This window comes from Paramormyrops kingsleyae, chromosome 10, assembly GCF_048594095.1.
Source record: "Paramormyrops kingsleyae isolate MSU_618 chromosome 10, PKINGS_0.4, whole genome shotgun sequence".
NCBI classification, from domain to species: domain Eukaryota; kingdom Metazoa; phylum Chordata; class Actinopteri; order Osteoglossiformes; family Mormyridae; genus Paramormyrops; species Paramormyrops kingsleyae.
The window spans coordinates 10,679,307-10,707,302 of NC_132806.1; the positions used below are offsets into that span (position 1 = coordinate 10,679,307).

At 47.2% G+C, this 27,996-nt stretch overlaps 1 protein-coding gene and 1 non-coding gene across 9 annotated transcripts; one reads left to right on the forward strand and one right to left on the reverse strand.

Moving 5' to 3' along the window:
• Positions 1-27,991, reverse strand: bcorl1 (BCL6 corepressor-like 1). 8 transcript variants are annotated; one of them, XM_023797869.2, is made up of 12 exons: positions 27,974-27,991; positions 9,810-9,896; positions 7,073-9,622; positions 6,486-6,636; positions 5,762-6,163; positions 5,149-5,363; positions 4,543-4,809; positions 4,138-4,304; positions 3,856-4,001; positions 3,317-3,394; positions 2,675-2,834; positions 1-2,022 (listed from the first exon to the last, which is right to left on the reverse strand). In XM_023797869.2, exons 2-12 carry the CDS (start codon positions 9,813-9,815, stop codon positions 1,716-1,718), a joined length of 4,449 nt encoding a protein of 1,482 aa, XP_023653637.1. In that variant the 5' UTR covers positions 9,816-9,896; positions 27,974-27,991; the 3' UTR covers positions 1-1,715. The 8 variants fall into 8 exon arrangements, with proteins under 8 accessions (XP_023653637.1, XP_023653634.1, XP_023653635.1 ...); XM_023797866.2 differs by lacking the exon at positions 27,974-27,991 and adding an exon at positions 20,787-20,951 and having other exon boundaries at positions 9,810-9,893; XM_023797867.2 differs by lacking the exon at positions 27,974-27,991 and adding an exon at positions 20,787-20,951.
• On the forward strand, positions 27,817-27,889 carry trnav-uac (transfer RNA valine (anticodon UAC)). The gene has a single exon. It is a non-coding gene; the product is annotated as a tRNA-Val (tRNA).
• Positions 27,992-27,996: the final 5 nt, after the last annotated feature.

A 27,996-nucleotide genomic window follows, 5' to 3' on the forward strand; every position in this document is an offset into this window, starting at 1 on the left:
CACCGTTCATGCTTTATTCTGGTTGATTTCATTAAAAAATCATTTAACGCTCATCTCCTATTACAACACAGCTTATTCAAGCCAGAACATCTGCATCTTCACAAAAACCCAAGTTTCAAGTTGAGTCGCCATCCTACTCATCAGAACTATGCCACAGGTAGAGAGGATGAGTTAACTGTCTTTTACATTTCTAGGTCTCTTATAAATATAAGTTATTTGTCTATACGTCCAACAAAACTTCATCTAAAATGTCCAACAAAAAGAAAAAAAAACTTCATTGATTGTCAACACAAAATCTAGCTTAGCACCAGTACAATAAAACTGTACTTTTGCTCGTCGAAGATATTGTACGCAAGGGGTGACAAAACAGCTCTGAATAAGGGACGAGTTGTACATTTCAAATAAAGCACCAACCAACCATATAAAGCATCTCTTTAAATCATTTTTCCCAGATACACAAAGAGGTCAAATATATTAATAACAAAGTCTATTAAATTAAGCAAGTACACCAATCAAAAACAGTGGAAATAAAACATGCTCCTCCCACCAGGGCGGAGTCCTTTACAACATCAAGGGCCAATCAGCGAGAGGCCACTGATCTTTCCCACAAGCCCTCTGGAGCGAGACGGGGTTGCAGTCATGGCATGTGCAGGGGAGACATTTTTTCTTAGTCACGCAGTTTTCCCAGAATAAAAAAAATTTGCCACAGGATTAAATGTAAGGGTCTCTGACCACACACAACTGAAGGATGGAGGGCACTCTGGGTAAAAAAAAAAAAAAAGTTCATTTGCTGATTTTCAGTAGGACGTCATGAACAGATGTAGTGTAAGGAGGAGAGCAGACATGTCTCAGTGGTTGTTGCAAACACAGCCGGAAAATGGGAAAGATGAAGACAGAGGGACAGGGGAGCATGACTTTGGTGTAGAAACGCTGAACGGGGGGAGCAGCGGGTATGGCGTGGCGTGCACCGGGTCCATAGGCTCCTCCCAGAGCAGGTAGCTGACAGGTTCAAGGGACCATATGTTCCAGCGGGCCTCCCGCTATGGCTAACAGCGATTAAGCCTCTTAGCTGCATCCGAGAGTCCACCAAGATGAAAGCCAAGGATTACCAGCGCTGCTCTCAGAGATGAACACAAAAATAACTGGGCAAAAAGAGAAACATCCCTCCCCCTAGACGAATAACACATTCAACAACTGAAAATGTGTTCACCCTGATGGCAAGTGGTACATATTACAATATATGTACATATGAATATAAAAGGTCTTTAAACATTTACTGAATACTGAAAAATACTTGGATTGAAACCTGAAAGTTTCTACCCTCGAGTTGTGTTTGACCCCTCCCGTCAGCCAGGGGGCGCTGCCTTGGTAATTGGGCACCGATAAATATGCTCAGTGCAAAAGAGGCAGGCATTGTGAGGTGTATCCCCTACATATCCTCTCTGCTCGTGATTCAAAAGTGCGGCATCCCCACTTTTTGTACCACACTGTCCCCTTCAGGTAATGCTGGTTCTGTTTAGAGCTGGTTCCGATCAGACCTGGTTCTGATCACTTCTCCATGGAATGGAGCCCCAATCCCCGTTTCATCCAACTGCAAAATATCCTCAAAGACGACTCCTGGCTCTCCGTCTTCCACCCAACCGCCCATCTTTGGAAGGTCTGGGAAGACGGGCTGTGAGGACGTCAGGATTAGGGGGGTGGGCAGGCAGCCTAGGCTACCGACGGCAGGCTCCAGCCGTGTCTGACCTCTCCTCCTCTAGAATCTGGACTGTGGAGCCCAGCAGTCCCTGCAAGTCTGGAACGCACCGCACCAGCTCAACCGGCCCCTCCATGTCCTCCTCCTCGCCCTCGCCTCTCAACAGTCCCCGGGGGACCGGTGTCACTTGGCTCACGGCCACCTGGCGGCGCAGCTCTGCGTGTGGGACGCTTGCCACCTCGAACTGCGGGTAGCGGGCTCGGAAAATGCGCGCCGACATCTTCAGCCGCTTCAGGACGTCGGACAGGAGGAACCAGTTGCAGAATCTGCAACAAAAGACGAGGCAGAGAGATAGTGGCTGACCTTCACGCTGGTCCCCTCCCTCCCCCACGTCCAGCGAGTTACAAACGCAGTCATTTTGTTCCCTACATCAGACTCAATCGCACACAATAGCCCATCTGTCCAGGAATCCCAGAAGCTTCTCAGTATAACTGAATGCTCCGTTCCGTCTCCGCATTATAAATCTGATAAAATTCATACGCATGTATAGATTTATCTGAAACAGCTTGAGCTGCATTACTTACAGAAACAAAGGGGAAAAGGCTAATTTAATTTACACTAGGCAACACTACACTAATAATCATATAATAACCTGTATTAATTGTTTTTGTTTGTGCAGCAACAATATGTGTTTTTATAATGTTTATTTGTTAAAATAATTTTTTAAAAAGTGCTTGAAACCTCTAGACTAATGGTGTGTTACATTTGTTTAACAAAAACCTTAATTTTAAATGCCTACGTATTAACAGAAGTTCTTATTAAAAGCTACAACAGCAGCTTCAGTTCTGGGGCGGAGTTGGGAAGGGACTCTGCGCCAGCAGGGTCCAGCTTCTTAAGCGGCCCACCCAGCACCCCCAGCCCAGCATCCCCACTCTGGTGCCCCCTGCCCGGTGCCATGTGAGCTGCCCGCTCACTCACCCTTGCGACAGGGACACCTGCACGTGATAACAGGGCAGGAGGGGATCCGCCGAGAACTCGAACAGGAAGTGGTCCTTCTCAGTGGCCATTTCTGTTCCCTCCTCCTTCGCTTCCTCGGGCAAAGACAGCAGGAATTCCCAGCATGCCTCCTGATCGGTCTCTGCAGGTGAAGACGCAGAGTCGGCGATTCGCTCGAGGTCACTGGCGATGGCACAGCCCCGGGAGTCCGGGGACACAGATTGACCGTGCCCGTGTTTCGCCGCGGAAGGCCGCATCTGCGATTGCTCGGCAAACAGAAACAGCCTTCTCGGTGTCGCACGGGGGCGCGTCCTACAGCGGGGCCCCGGGTTCGAGTGGCGTTCGCCATCTGACGCGCCTGACAGAGCAGGAGCCCCATAGCTGTTGGCTGGGCGTGGCCTGCCGCAGCCAGGACTGTCCTCCGAGCGCGTTAGAGACGCTCGGCGGAGCAGAAAGGCCCAGGCGCCTGACAGCACGCGCCAGTCAGAGTGCCAGTGTGGGTGCCGGTATCGGGCCGCCAGGGGAGCCCTGTGATAGGATTAACAGCGCGGCACAGAATGGGCAGCATAAACAGAAGATGACATTCGGTCTGGCGGCGGTGGCGGGAGCAGCGGCGGCTCCTACCGAACACGGTGCTGCTGTAGAAGTCCCAAGGCAGGCTGGTGTCCTCCTCATTCCTGGCCTCCAGGTCTGTAAAGTACTCTAAATAGAATGGGCCCAGAATCAACAGCTGGCCTCATCTCCCATCCCCTCCGAAAACCATACCCCTCCCCACTGTCAAATCACTCACCCTCGGGGAGGGGTCATTTCTGCTCCTCCCCCAACCCTCTAGTCAGTCACTGAAAGTGCCCTGGAGGTCAACTTTAACCCTGGTACTTGTTTTTTGGGCCTCTGCCCAATATTACTACCCCTTCCTCCAAGCGCCCAACACAAACCATTAGCTGGTCAGTCTCACAGCTTCTGCTCCCGGCTTAGGAAGCCATGTACTGGCCAGAATTTAATTTCACATTATCCTGACACCCGATTATGTGACTGAATGTAGGGATCCTTACGGGTAAAACATACTTAGGAATGCAAATAATGGATGTGACACAGAACACCATGTGGAGGCGCTATTTTCACTCCGCATCCAGAGCATCCCTCCCTGTGGAGCAGACGGGTACCTTCGAGGAACGCCCGCATGCTGGGACTCTGGGCTAGCTTCACGGCCGTCTGTCCGGCGTAGGTGGCCAGGGTGGGGTCCGCACCATGGTTCAGCAGCATCCACACCACCAGCAGGTTGTCGCTGGCAACCGCGTCGTGAATCGGCCTGCGGAGCCACGAGACGACCATCACCCAACCGGATTGCTTGGCACCCAGCGGAATCCCTTCCCAGTGACGCAGGCTAGCAGCACCTCCCAGGATAACGGCGCCCCCCCCCAGGGCCCGCTCCATTTGGTACACACCGTGTCCCATCCTGGGCACTGCAGTTGACATCGGCACCATGCTCTAGCAGGAGCTGCACGATGGCGGCCCAGCCGTGAGCACAGGCTTCATGGAGGGCGGTGTACCCGGCGTTGTCGCGGCGATTCACCTCCCGCACATCCTTCTCCAGGCAGTATAGGACCACCTCCTGCAGGAGGTGGGGGGGTGGATCTAACTCAACATCTGCTCGTCCATATGCAGGCCAATAATGCTGAATATGTGAAAGTAGTGCAGATAATTCACTTCACACTGGAACAATCAATCCTGGGGAATGTGTTAGAACTAAACACCACGTCCAAACGGGCCCGGTGGCTTTGCAGTGGACCCCCCCGCCCCCAGCACATGCCATCGCCCCCAGCAAGATCGCAATGGCAGGAGCCACGTACTTGGTAACCGAGTCGAGCTGCGCGCTGCAGTAAGGTCTCCCCCGCGTTCTTGTTGACGATCAGCCGACGGACTTCGGGGGGCACGGGCCGGGCACTGGCAGGCTCTGGGGCACTGCCGCTCTTCCGGGCCATGCCTTTCCTGCCGGCCATGGGAGAGGACGGCACCTTGGGGGTGGCGCAGGGGCCTGCCGCTCTCTTTGCTGTGGGGCTGTCGACATCAGGGCCGGCTGGGGAGCGCTTTCCCGAGCCGCTGCGTTTGCCCTTAATCTGAAAGGTTTGTGACAGGGCAGAGAAAGTGGAATTGGTGTTAGCAGCAAAGGTCACCACGGAGACAGCAGCTCGGATTGGCGCCCATAGATCCGCTGTCGCGGGCGACCCTGGGGAACAAAAAGAAGAAAAAAAAAAACAACAAAAAAACAGCCTTTTTCAATAACTATTACTGCCACCAGAGGGCGATGTAAGGCTGCTGTAAGACCGTTATGCATGGCACCCCAGATCACGTCAACTCAGGGCAAGTCCTTGTAAAACCTTTTAAATAAGTTACGATTGAAAAATCACCAAATAAGGTCAATTAATAATATTACTTTCTTAAAGCCACCCCTCTACCTTCTTTTCATCTTCTCCATCACACAAATGTTTGCTCTTGAATTTCCGCTTTCCTGAAGGCTTGTCCACAGACTCGGGGGTGGAGCAGCCCTCTGTGTGGCGCACTGACCCAGAGCGGGTAAGCAGGGCCCGCTGGGGGTTGGGCTCCTGGCATGGGGTGCAGCAGGAGGCAGCGGAGGCAGCGCTGAGCCGTGGGTAAGAGGCAGGCCTCAGGTCTGCACAAACACAGGATTCCCAGACGGTCGTTAGGGGACCCAGACACAAGGCCAATGGGGGCCACCAACATTCCCAAAAGAGTAAAGAGGCCTCTAGGATTACAAACATTCATCTACACTGACGGGGTTTAAGACAGCACAGCAGAACACTGCAGAGCTTACAAGTGATTTGTGGCATCGTCCAAAACAGTACACAATGGCATCAGCAGAGATATCCACACATTTGCTGCTTAAAAATGTTACTCTGAACTTGAAGCTACATTTTGACACTAATAATGAAACTGGTTCCTATTAAAGCATTCCGCCTCCCCTAGAAGCAGTATGAGGTGGTGTGACCCCCCAGCGGTACTATGCAGTGATGAGGAGCCCCAGCTATGGAGACGTGATCTGGGCCATACCTGCCCCAGCCTTGGTGCCCTTTGGAGGGTTCGCAGACTTCTCCTCCGCCTCAGCCTCCCCGACCTGCTCTTTCTCCACGATGTACTCCCCATTCTGGTACTTCCGATTCCTACGACGCCTCCTCTTCTTGTTGGCGGGAGCATCGCTCTCGGCACAGGGGGACAGACTTGCGCCCCCCAGGTCAGCCGGGCTTGGCAGGGGGTTGGAGCGAGGCCTCCCCCTGGGCCGGCGCACAGCCAGAGGGGCAATGGGAGGGGACGGGCCGGGAGGTCTCCAGTCAGCCTGTCGGGCTTGGTCACCCCGCCGCCGCCCCCTCCTCAGCCTGGGGGAGTCATTGTCCCCCATGTCCCTGGCAGGACTGGTAGAGCTGGGCATTTCTGCATTCTGGCCACTTAAGTTACCTGGATGGAACAAAAATTAGTCATGACTTTAACACCTTGTTGATGCACTCGGAAGATTCTAGCAAACGATCCTTCTGGCACGCAAACCTGGCAAGTGACCCCAGGCTTTAGCTACCAAGAGCACTACACAACATGCTCACCTGCATCACCTGCCATAGGTACAGGCAAGCAAACAGGCACGATCCCTGGAACCCGGCGCCCCCCAATCCTCACGGATCCCACACTTTGTGTGGTTACAGGGAGTGTAACGGCTAACGTTTCTAGGACATCCTCGCTGAAACTGGGGCTGTCAGCCGTCGGGGATACAGGGGGTTCATCTTACCCTCCTCGGTGTGGGGGAGGCCACCCCTCCCCCCACGTAGCTCTTCCTGCTGCTCTCGGTCCTGCTGGGATGGTGGCGGTGGTGGTGGTGGTGGAGGTGGCGTCGGCTGGGTCTGGCATGGCTCCAGTCCAGGTGCCCACGACTTCCTCGGCTGCGACACGAGGGGAAACCGAGCTCAGCTCACGAACTGGGTCACTCTGTCTACAGGCTATGGGCCCCTCATCAGCTCCAAATGCTTCGCATGTCATGCACTTCAGTCGACATGCCACGTGCAACAGACTTTTTTAAAACCTTGTATAAAATCGATGCTCAACAAAATTGAGAACCATGACATTCCTCCCGAGGAACAAATTGTTTAAATGGAAGAAACTTCATCATTAGGTTTGCAAAGGGGTGGTAAATTTCCAGAAACTTTCCATTCCATGGGAAGTTACGCAGAGGGATTTTGGACATATTCCAAGTTGGAAACTTTCTATGGAAATTACCGGGAATATATGGGAATAAAGAGAAAATTTACAGAATTTTGCAACCCTGTTCACTATATTTCAATAATATCCGCTAGCTATTGAACAAACAAACTTACTTACCCTCTTGGCCTGGCGTCCCTGTCTTCCTGACGGACTCCCCTTCTCCGCCTGTCTGGTTGGACCCGGTGACACCACGTTGTTCTTGCTCAGCCGTTTCTCCTTGATCGCTCTGGCTTTTCCCTTGGATGCCGGCGTCTTCCTGCCCAGCTCAGTCATCACACTGCGCTGGCCCTTCAGGATGGACAGTGCGATGCCCTCCAGCTTTACGCAAGGGGAAAGGCTCTCACCCGAATGCTTCACCCCCATCCCCACTCCTCCATCAACCTCCTGGGTCAAGCCGTGCACCCTCTTTTGGCCATCAGCCATGGTACTGGCAGCACGAGTAGGTGGTCTGCTGGCATCCAGGAAGCCATTGCCCTCCGAGTTCCCTTCTTGCCCAACTTGTCTGTCCACAATGCCACCCCTTCGCTCTGCATCACATCCTTCATCACTCCTGCGGGCAGCACTGGAATCCCTCTGTGAGGAATCCCTTTCCATTGTCCCATCCCTCCACTTCACAGACCTGAAAGGCGGGAAACCCCCAGCGCTGCCCTGTCGAAAGGGGGCGTCTTGGTGACCCATGTGCAGCTTTTCCACCTCAGGCTTTCTTAGGCCTAACATGTCCAGAGTGCCACTATCATCCTGGGCCAACCCTGTAGTCTCCAGTGCTTTCTGCTTCACTATTGACTCCAAGTTTGACAGTGGACACTTGGCTGGTTCCCACTTCTTCTCATCTGCTTTGGACGGGCTTTGTCGGGGGCCATGAATCAGAGTGCCATGACAGCTGGTCACCAGCTGTGCCTTGGTACTCCCTTGAAGGATCTTCTGCTGCTTCGAGGCTCTTTGGTGGGGAAGCAGACCTGCCTGTGGTCGCGAGGTAACGTCGACAGCGGAAGCCTTTGGCATAACCGCTTTCCCACCCGCAGGCTTACCAGAGTTGAGTGAGCTGGTGGATCCAGACAAAGCTGCAGAGAATGGATCCTTGGACACACAGACCTGAGATCCAGGTGAGCTTACACTGTTGGAGAGCTTTGAACCACTGGAGTGCTGCGTTTCCTTGCTCACAGACGTCCCTTTCTTTCCCCTGGAGGCAAGCTGTTCCCCCTGGTCAATTATGGAGATTGACTCCTGCTTGGCAATGCTCTGGATGTCTTCCACAAATGCAGCACACTTGCCGTCTTTGCTGCGCAGGGTGGAGGCTAGTATGGGACTGGCCACACCCACATAGGTTCCTGCAATGCTGGCTATCGGACCCTGTGGCGCAAGCTTGCCCCAGGGCGCTGAAGGCTCCAAAACCTGGTGGTTCAACAGCTTGGCAGGCTGCTTCGTGGGGACTCCATTTCTGAGGGCTTCTGGGTATATGGCGTAGGCTGGGGCAGACCCGAAGATGGCTGCTGGGGCCTTCTTCTGAGAGACTGGCTCAGATAGGCTTGCTCCCGCATGTTGGCGCTCTGAGCCCCTCGGTGGCCTCTGTGGCTCTCTATCCACATTCTGTCGCTTTGACTTTGAGGACAAGTCAAGGGGCACATCCCTGACCTCAGCAGGACATACAGCCTTGGGCTCAGTGACAGAAGACGGTGACTCGAGCCTAACGTAGGCCGCCGCCGCTGCATCCGCAGTCCGTTGCTGGTTTTTCTCAGTGTGGTCTGGCAGCCTGCTATGCAGGGTGACGCTGGCCAGGGTGGGGCTACTGCAGACGGGAGGGACTAGTGGGGCCCAACTCAACGCCGGTTGTTTCAACGGCAGGCCTATAGTGGGTGACGCCACAAGCCCGACCGAAGAACCGCGGTCTGCGCCAACTTTGGAACTCCTGCCCGCCGTGGAACTGCTCTTCAGCTTCACTGCCGCCGGTGGGGGCTTACTCTCAGGAGTAGGTGCAGGGGTGGGGCCGGGAGCCAGGCCCATAGAGAAGTGGTACCCGTAGGCACCCGTAAGCTGGGCCGTCACATTGGAGCTGGTGCTCTGCGGTGGTGGCTCCACTGGGAACTGGTTGGCTGTGGCATCCCTCAGCGCCGCAATCGGGCCCAGCCCGGGTGGCAGTGTGATCTTGCACAAGGATGAGCCCAAGTTTGAGGTGGGAAGGAAGGCCACAGGCTGACCAGGTTTGAAAAGGGATGAGCAATGAAACCCCGGGGGAAGACTTATTATGGGATGGGCCTGGCTCTTCGTCCCTTTGTTTGGGTTCGCCTTGCTGTGCTCGGCATTTAGGGGCGCTTCCTGACTGGCCTTCTTGCCGCAAGATCGCTGCTGAGCGGGAAACGGCCCCGCGGCCTCGGCCGTGCCAGCACTGGCAACGTCAGCTTTCTTGTGCGGCTCGGCGTTCAGAGTCTCGCCGCCGTTCTGTGGCTCGGGGGCAACCCCCGGGCAAGGATTGGCAGGGCCTCCTTTCGAGGTCTTGCCGTCTGCCGCCGCTGCCGGCCGCTCCTGCTGGCCAGAAGGCACGTCTCCACGGAGGTCCGGGGACAGCGTCTGCGGCGGATTGCCCACCATGCTCTTGGGCGCCGCACACGGAGGGCCGCCGGCGAAGCTCACTGTGTCGCCATCAGCCGCGCTCGCCAGAGTGGGATCCACCTGCTCCACCAGAGAGCGTGAAACCAAAGAGGCCGGCGATGCTGACACTTTAATCCAAGAATAATCAGGAGAAGCTTTAATTTAACTAAACCTTAAAATCAACTTTGGCTGCTTTGTTATAGATTAGCCTCTGAGTGATCGTTAGTGACGGTATTAACGAGTGAGCCGGCCTTTCGCGGCACATTACCTGCATATGATGGCTGTTAGCGCGGCATTCCGTAGCGGGAGCCTGGCCGGGTCAGCAGCCGCCGAATCCTCTGTCCGCGATGCTCTGCTGGAGACAGAGGGTTTGATTAGGGCTGCCACATGCGTGGGAGCTGCGTGCGTGAACCCTGGACAATTCAGAAACCCATACATCTTAAGCAGCCATTATCTGTTACTTTTCATCTACCTCGAAGCCCCCATAGCTGATTCTTCCCCCCTTTAATAATGCTTTTCAATATACAAGGGAAAATTATGCTGCCCTATTATTTGACATTTAATAATAATTACGATACCTTTCACACACTGAAGCACAGGTCCATATAACATTCCAAATACAAAATTATAATAATTAAATATCCATTTAATATTTAGCCCCGACAAGTGTCAATTGCCATTTGCACACAATTCGAGTAACAAAATCTGACTATCATCTGCCTGCAGCCGAACCAATTTCCTATGTTTACAAACAGGAAATAACACAAGCACAGCTTTTCTGTGAAATTAAAGCAATACACCTGTCAGTAACAACAAAAATTACAAGACAGTAAGCAGGAGACGATTCAGGCGATGGTACAGAGAGCAGAACAAAAGACACGCATATAGTCAGGATGGAAAATCAGGCACATGCTGATTTAACCTTCCATCAGTTGGCATGAGTGTCTGTTTGTAGCCGTCAGCAATCGCCTTCCATGGATAAAAACAAGGCCAGAGATTAACACTTGATCCTTCTTGAGGACTTTTTTCTCCTAGTTATGGGATGCATCACTTTTGGAAATTTCAGACTCGAAAATACCCAGGAATATGCTACCTTCTGCATCAGCTAGTGCAAGCAATCCCTATCCGATGTCAAAGCCAAGCACCTCACACTCCATTGGGTACCTCTGTAGCAACTATTCTTGACAAGATGGTATGTGGCAACAGCTATATTTCCTCACAACTGGCAGATAATCTTTGCATGTTTCACAATAACATTTCTGTTAACAGATTCAAAAAGAAAGGTAAGAGGCAAATAAGGAGATGCGATTTACAGCTGTGTCTCCCTCCTACATGCTTCCAGCGTTGGCTTCAGGACGGATGAAGGGCAGGACACTCGTCCACCGACATGCACGCTGTCAGTCGGTATCACCGAGCGACACGACGCTCTCAAAGGAGAGTGAGACCTGCTCGATTTCACCTCCAGTGGTGCATAGGTGGCGCCACAGAGCCCGGAACAGAGACCCAGCAGACGAACCCTCTCAACATGAGACAAAGGGGACTGAACTCATACCCCGTTTAAAGAAGGGAGGGGGGCCGCTCCGACCAGAGTGCCACCAGGGAGCTTGTGCTTCCCGCAAGTTTTTTCCTCTCAGTCACCTGACTGTAAATATTTAGGTCCTAAAAGTCTGAGCTGGGCTGCACACTGGCTTAACTGCAAGCAGGCGGCTTCGAGTTCCTGCTGAAATGCCCAGGATGTGGGGGACCTGGTTCCAGCAAAAACTTCTGCAGAAAATGTCAGTTCCCCAAAGAAGGCTGCAGGCTCCATGTCAGAGCTGGGAACACTGGGAAGATGCAGCATAGCTTCACATAAGAAGCACTGCAGGTTAGTTTTAAAAAAACTGAATTAAAAGCATGATTATGCAGGAATCATCTTGAATGAAAAGAGTGTTCAAATGCTGTGTCACCCAAAACTGTTGTTCACAAATGAGGGATGTATTCGAAAGACATCACCAGATTTTTCCTTTGAGCAGCAGCCAAAAGGATGTCAAACCATCCGTTTTTAAAGAAAATGCAAAGACTCCAGTTCCTCTAGGAAGCACCACCTGAAAAAACTCAGTGGAAACGCCGGCAGGCCGGGGACGATCTCTGAGAGCTCCGCCCTGTCTGGAGTCCGGTGTCACACGGCCAAGAGAACCGGAGTAAGCTGGTCGCATCTCATCCCAAACACATGACAGTCTGATGTTGGAAGGCAGCTGCAATCCCTGGATCATGGATCCCTCAGTGGTTTGTATAAGATAGAGGCTAAGAAACTGTAACGCGCACTGCTTTTCCCTGTCCATGCAACACTCCATTTTAACCAGAATATTCCAAATGCCTTTACTTCCCAGCCTGGTAATACCCTGCCTACCGATAACCCCCACCCTCCGTGACATCCCTCACTGTCCCTTGAGAAGGGGTGGGTGCACAGCCACTGATGACCCATCCAGGTACGCTGTTGCAGAGTGATGGGGTTGATTCAACTGGCGGGAGGGGATCACTGGAATTACGATGGGGGCTCTCAGTGCAAGCCAATGTGGAAGAGTATTTGGGTATGGCTTTGCCTGGCTTTAGGAATCACTGCAGAAACCCTGAAACATCGACAAGAGCACCAACATCAGCACTGAGCCAAATCCACACTGAAGAAGGAGCAATCAACTTCATCTGGTGTGCACTCGGGATAAAATATTTCCCACTAATTTACAATTAAGCCTATTCATAAAAGTGATCAACTTTTTCAACTCATACTTCTCCCCGTAACTTCAGAGTCCCTATAAACCAATATTCAGCGTAATCTTTGGCATTATAACTTACGTAAAAAAGACTAATGAAAATACGACGAACAGGTAGGCTACACTCTTTTTATGTAAAATACCCGTTTCCGAAAAGTGTAAAACTCTACACAATTGTCGGGTATCTTTCCTTTACGATGCCTGCTTTTAATGGTCAGATACCTTCCATCCGTACAGAAAAGTGCTATCTATATCAGGAAACGAAAAATATTGATAGCTGATGAAAGCATTTTAATATTTGTTGACATGTTTACACCACCAATGCTATTTGTTCATTAAAAAGGACAGGATGCCACAGCAGTTGGACGTAACATAAAAGCAGTTTAACTGGGGGCACCAGCCCTGTAAACAGCACGTCCACGACCCAAACGTGAATGTTTACACTTTCCTCAAACAATAAGCAAGTCTCCCGAAGCCCTAAGCGGACATCGCCCAGCCCTCTCGCCGGCGCTGTAACACTCCGGACAATGACCCGTGGCAGCATTACTCCGACGTTATTTTAATCGGCGTTCGCGCTGATGCTGCGCGGCGTATCACCGCCTCTCTTTAGGAGACCGATCTCTCCGTGCGATCGCTCACCCCGGAGCCCCTTGCGCCAGGACGGATTACGAAGACCGTGGGTCCGCGGTCTAACTCCAAGTCCGCTGATGATGTTATTCACAATGAGGCAACGCGACGAAAATAAACCACCTTCGCTGGCTGCGTACACTGACTCGCTTCCTCGTCCGCCGTCTGCGCAGCGCCGATCCGACGCACACACACAGACACACATATACACAGAGAGACAAGTCTACGGGGATGCTGATAATGTAGTCAAGACACTTCGGTGCATCCGAGCCTGGTGCGGGATCGGGCTGCCGTATCGCCGTCGATGTTGAAGTGCACAGCACTCGTCGGGGTTTTCCTTCAGTTCGCAGGTCTGCCCCGAAACGAGCCGCCCGCTCCGTAAGGGGGATCTCGGAAAACGAAGGGACCCCCGAGTGCTTCTCAGGTGATCCAAAATGTTGAGGCTGGAAGAACAATGCGACTCCCAAAATGCCAATCAATTTATACCAAATTAAGAAAAAACGGCTTCATGACGCCGAGCACATAAGCCTTCAACTACAAAACTGTCACAACTGCATTTCGCGGCTAATTTCCAGTCGAACACGTCCTGCAATCTCTGCCCCCTGTATGCACAGGCGGCCACGATGTGACCAAACTGCCTCCGAAACGTCCCTGACACGTTAGCTAACAATAATCGGTGACCCAGTCAGATTTCTAAAAACCAAGCTAACACTCCAAACTTCAAGGCACAAATTCATTCTACCCAGGAATATCCAAAGCCAAAGGGGTAGAGTCTGCATAATGCGATTGCAGTCGATAAGACAATATCCCGACCTTATGTTCGTCATAAGGCAATATTCACAGCTAGAGCCTCGCACACGGGAGGACCATTTGCACTTTTTTGCCCAGTGTTTGGACATTCCGACATAAAGTATAGGAGGTGCAAAAATGTAACAAGGCTGCGTGTAACTTATCGCCCGCCGACGAGTTACTGTACGTGACACAATCGGCAACGTTACTCTCAGGATGTGTTGAAAATAACAGGCGGTTCGAGATCCTTGCGCAGCGAAGTCTAACCCGGAGCGCCCATTCGTCTACATTAGGCTACACACCGCTTGGCAATGTTTAAGGCAGCTATCTGTATCCGACTGTACCGACACAGAGTATCTGCAAGACCGTCTTCCCTCGGCCCTGAACGAACCTTCCTAGCTTTATAAATAGGATCTTCAGACTCGAACCGATTCCTTTTCCACTCCGGTACTGAATAATTCGTTAAAAATAATCAGCCTGCAAGGTAGCTATGTCAAATTATATAAACAGTCACAAACCCGTTTGTTTAGTTGGTAAATGAGAGTAATACATCAAAGGACATGTGAATTCCGTGTCTTTCGTTATAGTCCGTAGCAGTTCACTAATCTCGTCCGTTTTCGGCTCTGAAAGTCTGGGGGGGGTTCGTCAAGACTGTCTGTACCGTATCTCAGTCTCCGATGGGAGAGAGAGGGGCAGTGGAGAATTGAAAATGTGGGACTTGTAGTGTCTCGCTACCACACCCTCAAAGTTTAAGGCCAAACAAGGGAGGAGTACGGACTACAAATACCAGCATGCACCGCGGAAATATAGCCGCTGAAGGGGAAAGGGGATCGCAACGGTGCGCTAAACTGAAAAACCCTAAGTGGCAAAGTGAAAATACAGATTACGGTAATAAAGGCACAGTGTTCTGCGACATTCAAACACAACATAAAGAAATGTGCGCAGAAACGTTGTCTTCTTCTTCCTTAAACTGTACAAGAAGTACAAAACTCAGTCCAAAGCAACCAACAAAAAGGAGCCTGAAAAGATAGCGTTTGCTCCAACGTTGCAGCGGCATTAACACGAGGACACAAGACCCTTCGGGGTGTGGAAATCCTACTTAACTGTTGTGCATGAGCCGAAGTATCGCGCATTGACACGAAAAAAGCACAATGCATTTTAGTACAACGCTTACTATGGAGGCAAATTGGAATACACTAGTTAAATTCACCTCTCCCATTCAAAAGATAACTGCCTTGGCAGCCGTGACATTGATTAGCTGGACTGACGATGTAGAAGGAAACTTTATCGTTGACTATGCCAAAATGACCAAAACTTATTAAATTTATTTTTAAAGTCCGCATAATTAATAGGGTTACACTGCAGGTAGATGCAGGCGACTGACTATTTTCCTTTGACCGAATATCTACACTACCCTGGTCTTGCTACTGCAAAGCGAAGGATTTCCGTCCAAAGAAAAATACAGCGTAAATAAGCGAGATCCCCTATTTCTGAATAAGGTTAGAGAAGGGAGTTACCACTGAATGCTACTTAAATACTTAAATTAATATGCAAAAAGGAAGGAAGTATTTTGAACCATGTAGATTTTCCATAATGATTGAAAAGCCTCCCGTCCATAAGGAAGTAATCAGTTATGTTCAGGTGGACACCTGCTAAACCGTTAGATCATTCACTGTAGATTTCTAAAAAGCATAAACAACCAAGATCTTGAAAGAATTCGTGGTGCAAATACTGAAGATAGATGTTGGAAACAAACATCCTATATCCAGCATAGTTCTGTCAAAAACAAACACCAAAGACTTTCCAGTCAAACCAAGAAATTAAACCAGCTGTGTAGCTAACTGTGACCATGAAATCAAATAGTCCTGTTACCAAACAGCTTTGGTTTCCTTACTGCCCACTGCACCCCCCCAAAAAAAAAACATATACTATAACCATCCTCCATAACCTTTGCACTCTGCATTCCTACTTTTTTCCCTCTCTGCCAATTGTCAAATCTTTTTGATGCAGCATCCATTTCATGTGAGGCCCTCCTTCTGAATCAGCCCCTTCTCACTCCAGTCCTGAATCGGTTTTGCTAAATTCAGGTTTCACCATAAAAAGGCTGAACAGAATCTAAAATTCAATTCACTTCATGTCCATCACATCTGCCCGCTTCAGACAATCTCACCAAAATCCACATTATTCCCATAAATAACTGTAAGCTGTTTTCTACAACCTCCTCCATACCTTGCAAAGACCCTTGATTTTATTTTATTTTATCAATCTCCCTTTGGATTCTTGACCATTTCTCCTCACAGCTGAAGAACAGGAAACCTTTCAAACCCCCAACTTCCTTTCTTATCCTTCCTCTCTAATTCCTGCTCCCTCATCCAAGATGTTCTCAACCCTATGACTCCTGACCCCCCACTAGTGGTACAAAGAGACTCCGCCTCCCCCATAGAAACATATGCTCGACCCCTTGTGCTCGCATCACAATTACTGTCCAGCGATTTCTTTTTATGTATGGTGACAAATCAAGCTATTCATGAAGCTGGACACCATCTTCCAGAATCTGCTCAGGTTGAGTATGTTTCTCAAGTGTACATCACCAGCATCAGTCAGGGTCCTGGGATTTGAATTAACAGCTTTGTGGTTTCAAGACGCCCCCACCCAACAAAAAACACTACATTAGTTGCCCATAAGTGAGTCATCTCTTTCAGAACCAACCAATCTCGAAGTTAGAGCCACCTGTGCCTAAAACACAAAATGGTCAGAAATGGACCAACATCTAACCATATGTTTGCCACAGTGACTGATTTTCCTTGCGCTTTGATATTGGGGCTTTCTGACATCGGTGAATAGTAATTTTGCATTTCACCTAACTTCTCAAAGAGGTTCATTGGAGCAAGATGATGTCCACCTGAATTAGGTTAACTTTTTAATCCAGGGGGTTCATGCTGCTTTTCATGGCAAAAACCTTCACAGAAGGTCCTCACATTGTTTCCCAGCCCTCCTCACACATGGCAAAATTATCGTGGACTAGGTGAGATTTGTGGAAACTGAAATAGAGTATGCGCCCATGTCTAGGCTGTGAATCACTTTTGGACGGGACACTTCCTGACTTGGTATTGCTGTGTGCCTAACAACAACTCACTCCGTCGCATTTTCACACTCAGAAATGCAATGAATGCGACACTGCATCCCCAGCCTTCAACAGAGACACTCCAAGAATGATTGCTGAGCTTGTGGCCTGTGAACAGATTATCCTGCTGCCACATTGATAAAACTGCATTTTTGGACAAAGGGATGACAGTTCAGAGGGGGTCCTGTAGTTCACCACTGAGCAGGGAGCTAAAGCTGAAATCACTCAATAAAATAGATATGATAATGGAATGAATTGGTGAAGCATATATAAGTCACTCTGTATATTACTGGACTAATTGTCCATGCATTTTCTGCTGATTGACATACCATAGTGATTTGCTGCATCACCTGAATATCAGGTCTTCTGATTATGGCAGGAACCCAGAGTACTATGGTGGTACCCGTAAGAACACAGCACATGTGGCTCACAGACAGAAAGAGAGATTAAATTCAAACCTGCAACCCCTGTAGCTGTAAGACAACAACTGGTATCCAGTGATCAATTTTTTTTCTCCTAAAGTCCAAGAAACCATATATTAACCTTCAGTACATCCACCTTATCCTCCAAAACACTCATCACATCGCTAACTGACATTTGAGAGGCACTTGGTTTAGTATATTTCTAAACTTACTTGTGCTTTAACCAGTTTCACTGACCAGCTTGGCCTCAGCTCATCCTCTGAAATTTTAAACCTGGCCTACATTGGCATTAGCTGAAATAACAACACCTAGCATTTTTGGTCTGACCTAAAACACATCGTGAAAGATATCGCCTCTGTAGGAGATACACTGCTTTCTGACATCACATTCATCCACCAAAGGACCCTCTCTGAATAGGTTTCAAAACCAGAAACAAATATAGGCTATATTGGGAGTCTTATAGAAAACCAAACATTTTCTACACATAAAATGTAAGTATAATTAAATTGTCAGGAATAACTGGGAACTTTTAAATGTATTCGGTTTTAAGTGATGTTGGCCATCTCTCTTGATCTACATCCTTACTGTGTGTGTGGTTATATATGCTGACATATCAAGGAAGTCATTAACAGCGGAGAACATAACAGATTTATAACCTCAATTCAGTCATCTTCTTGGTTTCAGATGCAAGTTTTCGACTTGGCCTCTTTGAAACCAACCACAACCCACGATAAACGGCACTTTTACCGGTTTTGCATGATGGGGAAAAATAATAACTGAACACTCCATAACCAGGACGACCAGACTCCACCTCCTGCTCCCTAACCAGACCTCTCCACCCGTTTGCCAGCGGAGCTGCTACATATAAATATACGATAAACGTTAACAACTCAACTGCCAGCAAACTCATTAGTATTTCTGAGAAGAGGCCGTGAAAAGTAGGCTGAATAGCTTTATTGGTATTGGTAACTAACGAATGACCGCGAATGCACGTTGTGGAGAGCAACGCTCACGCGGTGTATTGCATGGCTTCGTGTTTGGTTAAAATATTACATCGAACCGCCACGTCTTTTAATCTTGCGTTTTCTGTAGTTGTAGTTTAAATACATAGGCTAATTCTGTGTAGTGGTTACGTTGATAAAATCATAAACTGAAGGCTGACCATTCATCTCGCTGGAGGGGGCCCAAAACGGGCCCTGTTAAGTATTTAACCCAAGTCGCGTTTGTAAAATACCATGATAACAAATTGAGATAGCGGGAATGTGCATGTTGGTAAAATAACAATACGAACAACTCGTGAGAATCATACACACGAAGTCCAGTAAACGACTGCGTGATAAATGCATCATCGACCCACAGTGTAAGGAATATGATCATTAGTATCGACGCGCTTTTGTCATTCGTTATGCTGCCTAATTATCGCCACGGACACTCCCCCGCGACGGTCATACAAAACAGCGAAACTACACAAAACGACACTTTTGTAGATGCCTGTGAGCCATGCCGGGGAAACTGCAGCCTCCGCTGCGAGAAGCATCCAGTGCACACAGATACGCCGGCTAAGGTGCTGAGAGCCCGGTACTATAGCAAGGTCACAGCAGGTAACGACGGCAGCTCTACAGCGCATTACGAAGCCTATAGATTTGCCTCCCCATAGTAAACACCATAGCTTTTTAACCTTGTTAGGTTCTCACACCTACTGTACCACATATTATTAGAAATGTAGACTATGCTAGACCCTAGTTTCCTCCTTTTTCCCACGATTATGTATATGAGGGGTTTAAATAGAGGAGGATCAAATTATATTTTGAATTAATTAGTCTCCAGGTAATGAGCTCATGTAACATGTAGCTAGGTTAAAATTTTTTGTTAAAAATCCTCATCGCGTTAAGTATCAATGGTCAACGCAACAAAAAATGCCTTAAATGGTCTCAGCGTGGCAATCTTGAAATGGAAACGCGGTTATGGAAATAAACAAAACTACGAGACGATGACCTATTTCCTCATCAGCCCCCCGAATGCAGCACGGCGAAGCGACGCTGGGATATAGCGGCAAATCCGCTTTCGTCTGGAAATTGTGCACTGAGGACATGTCCTTATAGGCTGTTTTAGGAGGCAAAGCGTGCTCAAATAACAATTGTTAGAGCACCAGGCGGCTGCTTTAAAACAATAAACACATGCACATAGCTTGCAGATTACGTGCCGTCGGATCTGTAATTAATCGGCAAACGCTCCCGAGGCTGCAAATAAGACGATGCGGGTTACAATGTTTAACAATAAAACCGAACAGTTTTGCAACATTTAACTGTTGAACAGCACATGTCGGTCTGCGATGTACACACTGTGCGGTCTTAGAAAAGCGAGCCACCGTGTTGTCCAGGGGAATCGCCGGGCGACAGACTGAGCTCGGCAAAGCGAATCGCAGCGGCGACCGGCGGCTCTCGAGCTCCGCCGGCAATCCGGGACAACGGGACGCGGCCGGACGCCGTTTCCTGCAAACAGCGAAGCGGAGGGCTTTCCGTGCTGTGCCTTGATCAGACCGCGACCGTGTGCCCGGGATGACATTACGCTGGCCTGAGCAGCACCATTTCGGAGTCCCCTAACGGGGTACATGCCGGCTGCTCCGTCGACACTCTCCCGCTTACCAGGAAAAAAAAGTATTGTGCAGGCCGATAAAGCAAGATGATGGCGTGCATTTAGCCTGCGGTAATGAACAATTTACCGCATCTCCTGTCCATTTGGAGTCTTTCTTGAGTGATTCCGTCCACCTGATTTGACTTAGCCAGCTCGTTGCCGTCTAACTTATTAGGCCTGTCAAACTGAGGCAGCCCCACTAAAAAGGAATGTCCCGTGCCTTGCGTCTTGCTTCAAGTAAGATGTTATATAATTAATCGGGCCTATCAGACAAGTTCCCCAACGGGATAACAAGAGCAAAATAAATTGCAATAAGTTCGGTGCTGTTCCTAGAATGACCTAATGCCCATTTAACTCAATTAGTGTGTTTCCGGATGGAATCCGTAATGTGTAGGCTAAATAGCAAAGTAGAGCAGCTCTTATAACATAAGGGCAACGCACTTATAAATAAAAACAAATTTAAAAAACGTCTATGCCGTTGTAAGTGCAAAGAATGAAAGCCAATATACATCAAAACTTCAACCAAAAAAAGAGAGAACGGCACCAAAACAAATAATCTCTGCTCGCCCCTGTCAAGCATCAGAAAGGCGGGACTGCATTTACATGTGCTGGGTGTGCGTGACACATTCCGGCTAAAATTGAATTACACTCGAAATTGAGTGACGTACTTATGTTGACACTTCAAAAAATCGATTTATTTACCTTACGCGCGACTTGACGTAACTGTGCTAGCTTCGAACAGGCCGGTTAACTTCACTGTACCACAGTTATTATTGCAAAGTTTAAAGAGTCTAACTGTCGCCCTCCATTGCGTTGTGCAATGCACCCCCCCATAATGCCCCCTCGCTCGCCAGTAGCTCCTTTGTTATTAGTAATGGCATGGTATCGCGGCGCCTTACCTTAAGCCCCAAACTGCTTTGTGCCGTTTTAAACGCGGGGGTTTCCCGAACCGGGAAGAACGGGTACGTTAGTTTGGTTGATTTTAGTTTTGGGTCTCGTTGATTTTAAAGTGGAATAAAAACCCGGGGTGAAATTTTGGGCTTCTCCTCGCGATCTTCCCTCATTGCCAGTTTCAGACCGCAGCAGCTGGAGAGAAAATCGCGCACCCTGGGTCCTAATGCGAGCTTTTTTTCCACAGGTGAATAAATACAGGTTGGCGTCGTATGTTTTTGGTGCGAAAACTGGGATGTAGCCTATACTCTTTACGAGATAAGAAATAAATATGCTTTTTTCTTTAAAAACCCAAATCACATGTTGTAATAAATATCATTACATCGTTTGTCTCATCACATCAAATGCGAAGGGAAACATTAATTCATCAACGCGTTTCAAACACTTTTAAAACAGGGGATTGGACGGCCTGATTTTCTGTAGATACACATTTGCTTAGAAGACTCACGTATAAAAGATCAACTATTTCCTTGCTTCGAAGTTATTTGTGCCCTCTTGAACCTGTTCTTAGTTATTTAGGTTTCTTTTGTTCTATATAACTACACAAAATGTAAAATGGAAAGAAAGAAAGAAGTATTTACTATAGCGACCTATCTTAATATCAGATCGTCGCGTTTCTGCCCAGCACTCAAGCCTATAATACGGACATTGTCTTATAAATTCACAGTCTTGGACAGGACTTCCATGTAAGCTGTAGAACGACCTGTAGTCGTGGATGAACCGAAAATGATACGCACATCTGTCATCTTTTAAGTAATACACAAGGAACCTGTTCCGCAACGCCTTAATGTTTTTTTTACTTTGTACCTTCTCCGTAGAACAGTTTATAACGGGATTATGGTATTTTTATACCATAATTCCGTTTATACTTATTAAATTATCAGAGTTTGGAGAAAAAGAGTATTTAGATGCATTATCTAGCAGGTCCACGTGCATACCTTACCCGACTACTCGGGCGGAACGCAGTTATATGACTTCAGTTTTTCTCTTTGATTATATATCATACATGTGCACAAATAATCAAGTGCTCATGACAACGGTATGGTTCTATGTCCAGAAAAATCAAGATTGTTCCATGCTACTTTTGTCCTACTTCTAATGATGTGGTCTTTACAACTAGTGCTCCGGGTCGCTTAATCCATAATCGTTTCTGTGGTCAGTTTGATCCCCGGGCCGTATTCAAACCATTTTCTTAAATACCTCGTCGCCCATTTACGACATTCTAATTTATCACTACTTCCAGATCGTAGTCGTAGCATTATTTTCTTTGCTGTAATAGCGGCGATTTAGAGAAGCGTCGCCGTTTAAACCTTTAATCCACCGCTCTGTTATCAGACCAGCATATTTCAGGTAGGCCTATTCATTGTACATGGGAATTCATTGTACATGGATTAGTACTTACTAATCTTAATATGACACCGAACGTGTTCATTTAACATAAAAAATGTTTATGAAATGCTAGAGAATTATATAAACAATCTCAATAGGCTAGGCCTACTAAATTAACACCGCCGCCTGTTTGTCTGTTCAGGGCTAAGCATGAATTTGTGTGTATTTGACAAAATTATTATTTTTTCCCCCGCTAGCAATACTCATTCAGATGTCATCAGTCCACATATTACTTATTTAGGACTGAATCAAGGGCGTAAGTTTGCCTGGAACATTGTGGGGGGGGGGGGGGTTGAGGTCTCCACCCATTACGCGGGGAAACATGATTATTGGGGGGCTTATATTAGCTGGTTTTGATTTATTGGGGGGGCTACAACCCCCCCATACCCCCCGTAATTTACGCCCATGGACTGAATTACCAATAACGTTTAGTTTTTTAGCCGAACGGGCACCTCTACCCAGTAACCGTCTGCATGAACACGAGTAGAGCTCGTTCGTTCTATGGGGAACATTACGGCAAAGGCACCATGACTGGACAGCTGGACATGCTAAATTCTCTTGGGTAGCTAAAGATAATGAACAACTGATGAGAGGGAATGCTCATAGCTATTCCGTTGTGAAATTAACCCAATCACTAAGGATGCACTTCACTATCCCTTTTAATGTCGGTTTAATCACTAACCCGACGGTAAGTAACAGATTCATCTGCGACTCCATCCTGTGGTAGTCTAACCATGAACACGAATGGCCCACTTCAGCTAACATGGACCCAGTGCTCTGCGACCTGCCCCCTTTATTGCGTTTCGACTTATTTCCGGAAGAGCGGGGCACAAACAGCTTTCCCCGATCCCACTGTAGCGGGACGCAAGTCAATGCTTGTGGTGTGCCCGGCTTTTCGCTGTCATAGCACTGCATCGCCTAGGTTTATGCTGGAAATTCTCGCTGTTTCTTTCTTTGTTATGGAGTCTGTTATGTTCCCGATGCGTTTGTAACCGGCGTTCACTGTGTGTGTCATGGGAAAAAAAGCTTTGAGGAACACCTCTACGGGACCACAGCAGTTTTCCACCGCATTGAAAGCAAAACATTTCACAGCAGTGTCAGCTTTGTAACCGGAGGGAGTGCCATGTCAAGGCATTCTCTTTTCTTTCAATGTACCCTCTAAACAGGCAGCGGCCACAGTGTTTCCCTGCACCCTACCTAAGTTTACTTTCGCTAAATGGGCTGCAGGGCGATATCTAGTGATCATGATCCACAGCTAACTTACAAATACTAGTGCATTTCGACTTCCGCGGGCGAGTTCGCCTACGGGATAATTTCGCGTAAGTCTGGAGATTTATTATGCCTCAGAAATGTGACACGGTTCACGACAGTAGACGAAGGCCTTAGCTATAAAATAATAACCCTACCTATAAATCTTTGCCCAAAAGGAATGTAAAACAAAACAGATTTGAATATTAAATTCTTGCTGTTATAAAAAAAATAGGTGGCACGGAGACCACATCGTTCACTTCGTCATATCAGTAGTCAGTAGTCAAATCTGCAGTGCACGCACTTTATTTAAAGTAATTGGAGATGATGAATCTGGGGAAATTGATTGTTCGATTATGTAAACATAAAACAATGCATACACCGACTTGAAATATAGCCTAATTGATATGCTGTTTATGTCAGATTGGTCTCGATGAATGTCTTTATATTAAGTTGGAGGTGTTACGAGAAATTCAGTTCCCCCATGTTCCCCCTATGGCGCGCTGATTTGAAATCATGACGTCACCCGCTAATTTATAGTTAAAGTGGTGGCTGACGTCCAAAAAACGGCGCAGCAGGGAGGTGTTCCCACTATGGCGCGCTGATCTCAATCATGATCAAAACTGTCTGTTTCTCTGTCGTTTTAATATCTTTCTATGAGCATGTTGAGTTAAACCATTCATGCAAAAACATTGGATGTCTTCGATAAGTTAAATGATTTAAATCGCTTGTTATAAGATGATTGCTACGAAAACACAGAAAACAGTAGTAGCCTTTTGATTGATGGACTTCACCTATAGTATGCATGACGATCAATGTGATATTGCTTATTCAAGTTATAAGTTAATTGTAGTGTTGTAGTTCTCGAGACCGGTCTTGGTCTCGAGACCAATTTTTTGTGGTCTCGGTCTTGTCTTGGTCTCGACTCTATTTGGTCTCGGTCTTGTCTTGGTCTCGACTCTATTTGGTCTCGGTCTTGTCTTGGTCTCGGACATAGCGGTCTCGATGGGATGGGGAAAAAAAGAGAAAACTGCACATCCTCACAGAACAGTATCATTATTTATTACGCGCTTCAATTCAAATGCAACCAGTCAGATGCATCCATTTCAAAAACGTTACATTTTATACATTTTCTCCACAGACACTGCCAGTGCTTCACAGTCCACACACATCATACACATCGTATCATACATCGGCAAAAAAATGTCCGAAAATGTCCGCGAAGTCTATAGCATAGTTATAATTCAAATAAATTAGGTATTTTACATTGATTAGAAAGCACGGTCTTGGAGGTGCAAGTCAATCTGGAGGCTCATTCTCTTCATTCAAAGCAAAGGATCATTACATAGCTGTATTCATAGCTTACCCAAGGCCTCTGTCCCTGGTATAAGAGACTTAATATGAACATCTTTCTGGTACATCCCATCTCTTTCCCTTGACGAGGTCTGATAAAATGGTTATAGGAGAGGATTGCTGAGAATATTATTTTCTATCAGGTCTCGTAACTATGACAAATCTGGGAGATTTTAAATGAGAGACATATGGACATACGGACAATATAATTGAAAAGATAACATGAATTTGATTTAACGAGTAATGACACTTTACAGCAATGCCTTTTTTCTCTACAGTTGATCTGGGTAATGTGATGTCGATTCTAGCCCTAGTCTGTTTTCGGTCTTGGTCTTGGTCTTGGTCTCGACCAGTCTTGGTCTTGGTCTCGCCTTAGTGTGTCTTGGTCTTGGTCTTGGACTTGGTCTTGGTCTTGGTACCCTCAAGTCTCGGCAGTGTCTTGGTCTTGATACCCTCCAGTCTCGGCAATGTCTTGGTCTCGGTTTAGGCGGTCTTGACTACAACACTAGTTAATTGCAAGCAACTTACATCTTACATTCATCAACTACTGCTGACAACGATGTCTTCCTACCCATTCAAACATAATTCAGTTCTATTAAAACATTGTGATGCATGGTTTCCTATGCTAACACACAGACAGAGAAATTACAGGACACAAAATTGGTCACACAAACCTGTTTACATGGAAATATAGCTGAATGACTTATTCAGCCATCAATCCTACGTCTATGAAGATGAATATGAAGGGGGAACATTATTATTTGAGGGCTGGAATATATAGTTCTCCCCTGCTGAAATAGACACACAGCAATTCTGCACCCCAATACTGATTATACTAGATCATGCACATGTAATCATGTACCTAAATGACTTTCACATGCTTCTTTGCCTAAATATACTGTAAAGGGAAACATTATTTCCTGACATCCAGGATATTTTGTTCCCCCTGTTAATAAAGACATGCAGAAATTCAGGACCCCAATATGTCATATTTAGGCAAAGAGGTATGTAAGATGGCTGGAAATCATTCATATATACAGTATTGGGGTCCACAGTTGCTGTCTGTCTGTTTCAGCTGGGGGAACCCAGCTGGTGTTTGGCAGGGTGGAGTGGCGGCTCTGAGGCTTGGGATCTGTGCCAGCAATTGGAAGGTTGTTGGTTCAAATCCCATGAATGTCCAGAGTGATTTTACTCCGTTGGGCCCTTGAGCAAGGCCCTTAACCTGCAATTGTTTCATCCTGAGTATGACACTCATCTACATCCAGCCCTTTAAGGAAGTCCTCCAATTTACAAGGAAAAACTTGGGGGTTGATGGCAGCTTTGGCACTTCAGCCACTGGGGGGAAAAAAAACTCACACTGGTCCATTTGGACTAGTGTGGTGCTGAGGTATTGCCCACTGCATGGCGGCACTCAGGTTCTCATCCCTGAGGTGGTTCATCATGTGGTGGGTGAATGCTCCTTACCTCTACCTTCTCTCTCATATTTGGGCATGTGGGATGGCTGAAAGTTATTCAGATACATAATTACATGTGCATGAACTAGTGTTACTAGCATTGAGGTACAAAGTTGCTGTGTGTCTATGTTACCAGGGAGAACCCTGTATTTTAGGCCTAAGGTAATAATGTTCCCCCTTAAAATCTATCTATGCACAAACAGTATTATAATGGCTGATAAAGTGATTCAGCTATGCATATACATGGAAAGAGTTTTGCATCTCCAATTTGACGTCCTGTAATATCTGTATCTGTTTTTCCAGCATAGGAAACCGTGCATCACAATGTTATAATAGAACTAGATTACGTCTCTTTGCTTACAAAGACATCGTTGTCAGCAGTAGTTGATAAATGTAAGGAGTAAGTTGCTATAATTAAGTTATAATTAGAAATGAACAATATCACATCGATCGTCACGCGTACATAGGTTAAGTCCTACAAGCAATACAACCGTTTTCTGTATTTTCCCAGCACATATCTTTTACCAGCGATTTAAATCATTTTAATTATCTTTCAAAACACAGAAGCATTGAAAAGACATGAGATGTTTTGCATATATGGCTTGTTTACCTCAACACTTTCGTAAAAAGACAATAAAACGACAGAGAAACCGCGTGTAACTATAAAGAAGCGGGTGTCGTCATGATTTCAAATCAGCGCGCGACAGGAGGACCATGGGGGAACTGAATTTCCCGTAACACCTGTTCTAACGGGACGGAAAGTTTCACTAACGTTTCACTACAATATATTGTGATGGAATTAGTTAACGTAGTAACACAGGCAACTCTGTCAATCTCGCGTTATGTTCATTTTCCTGGCAGTCGGTTTTACACGAAAAGTAAATTGTTATCATGCGGGGACTGATTTAAATTCCCGTGTAATCTTCAGGTTTGTTGGTTCTTTGAGACAGTAGATTTTTTTATGTTTAATTCAATAAGGTATGCGCCGCGTTCCCTTCTCCAAAGAGTGCTATTAAGTCTGTATGGCTAGACCCCATCCCCATCGCTTATTCCAAATAACATTTGCATTCCGTGGACATTATTGTGCAACAGCTGGCGATACAACAAACTTACCTTAAGATTTCGATTCCTTTGTTCCCAACACAATAATAAACAAGTCCAGACGCGATCACAATAATCAGTCATCCAGCTCACTTAATAGTTATTTATCAGCGCGAGGCACTTGGTAAAACTGGTTAGCTAAACAATACTGCCATTATACACTTAACAAGACATTTGCTTATGAACAGTGAATGTCTGCATCGCATGTAACCTGTGTAACAATGTGTATGTTTGCGCGAACGGCAGACTAACAAACTAAAACTTAAACATCATTCAGTATCAGCACAGACGACATATCCGTCAAATCATTCAGAATTCATCATTCTAAATCCACATAAATTATAAGCACTGGCAATATAACCTCTAAAAGATACACTGAAGTCGACCAATAGTCTGTAAAGAATTTACCAGTTATACATGGAACCATCATCGTGGTTCCATAGTGTAGTGGTTATCACGTCTGCTTTACACGCAGAAGGTCCTGGGTTCGAGCCCCAGTGGAACCAGTTCGTTTTGTCATTGAACTTATTGTTCTTTGCTTTAATATAAGCAGTTTTCTCGTGCAAATGAAGGTAAAGAAAATTTCTTACTGTTTTGTGCTGCACGAACATAA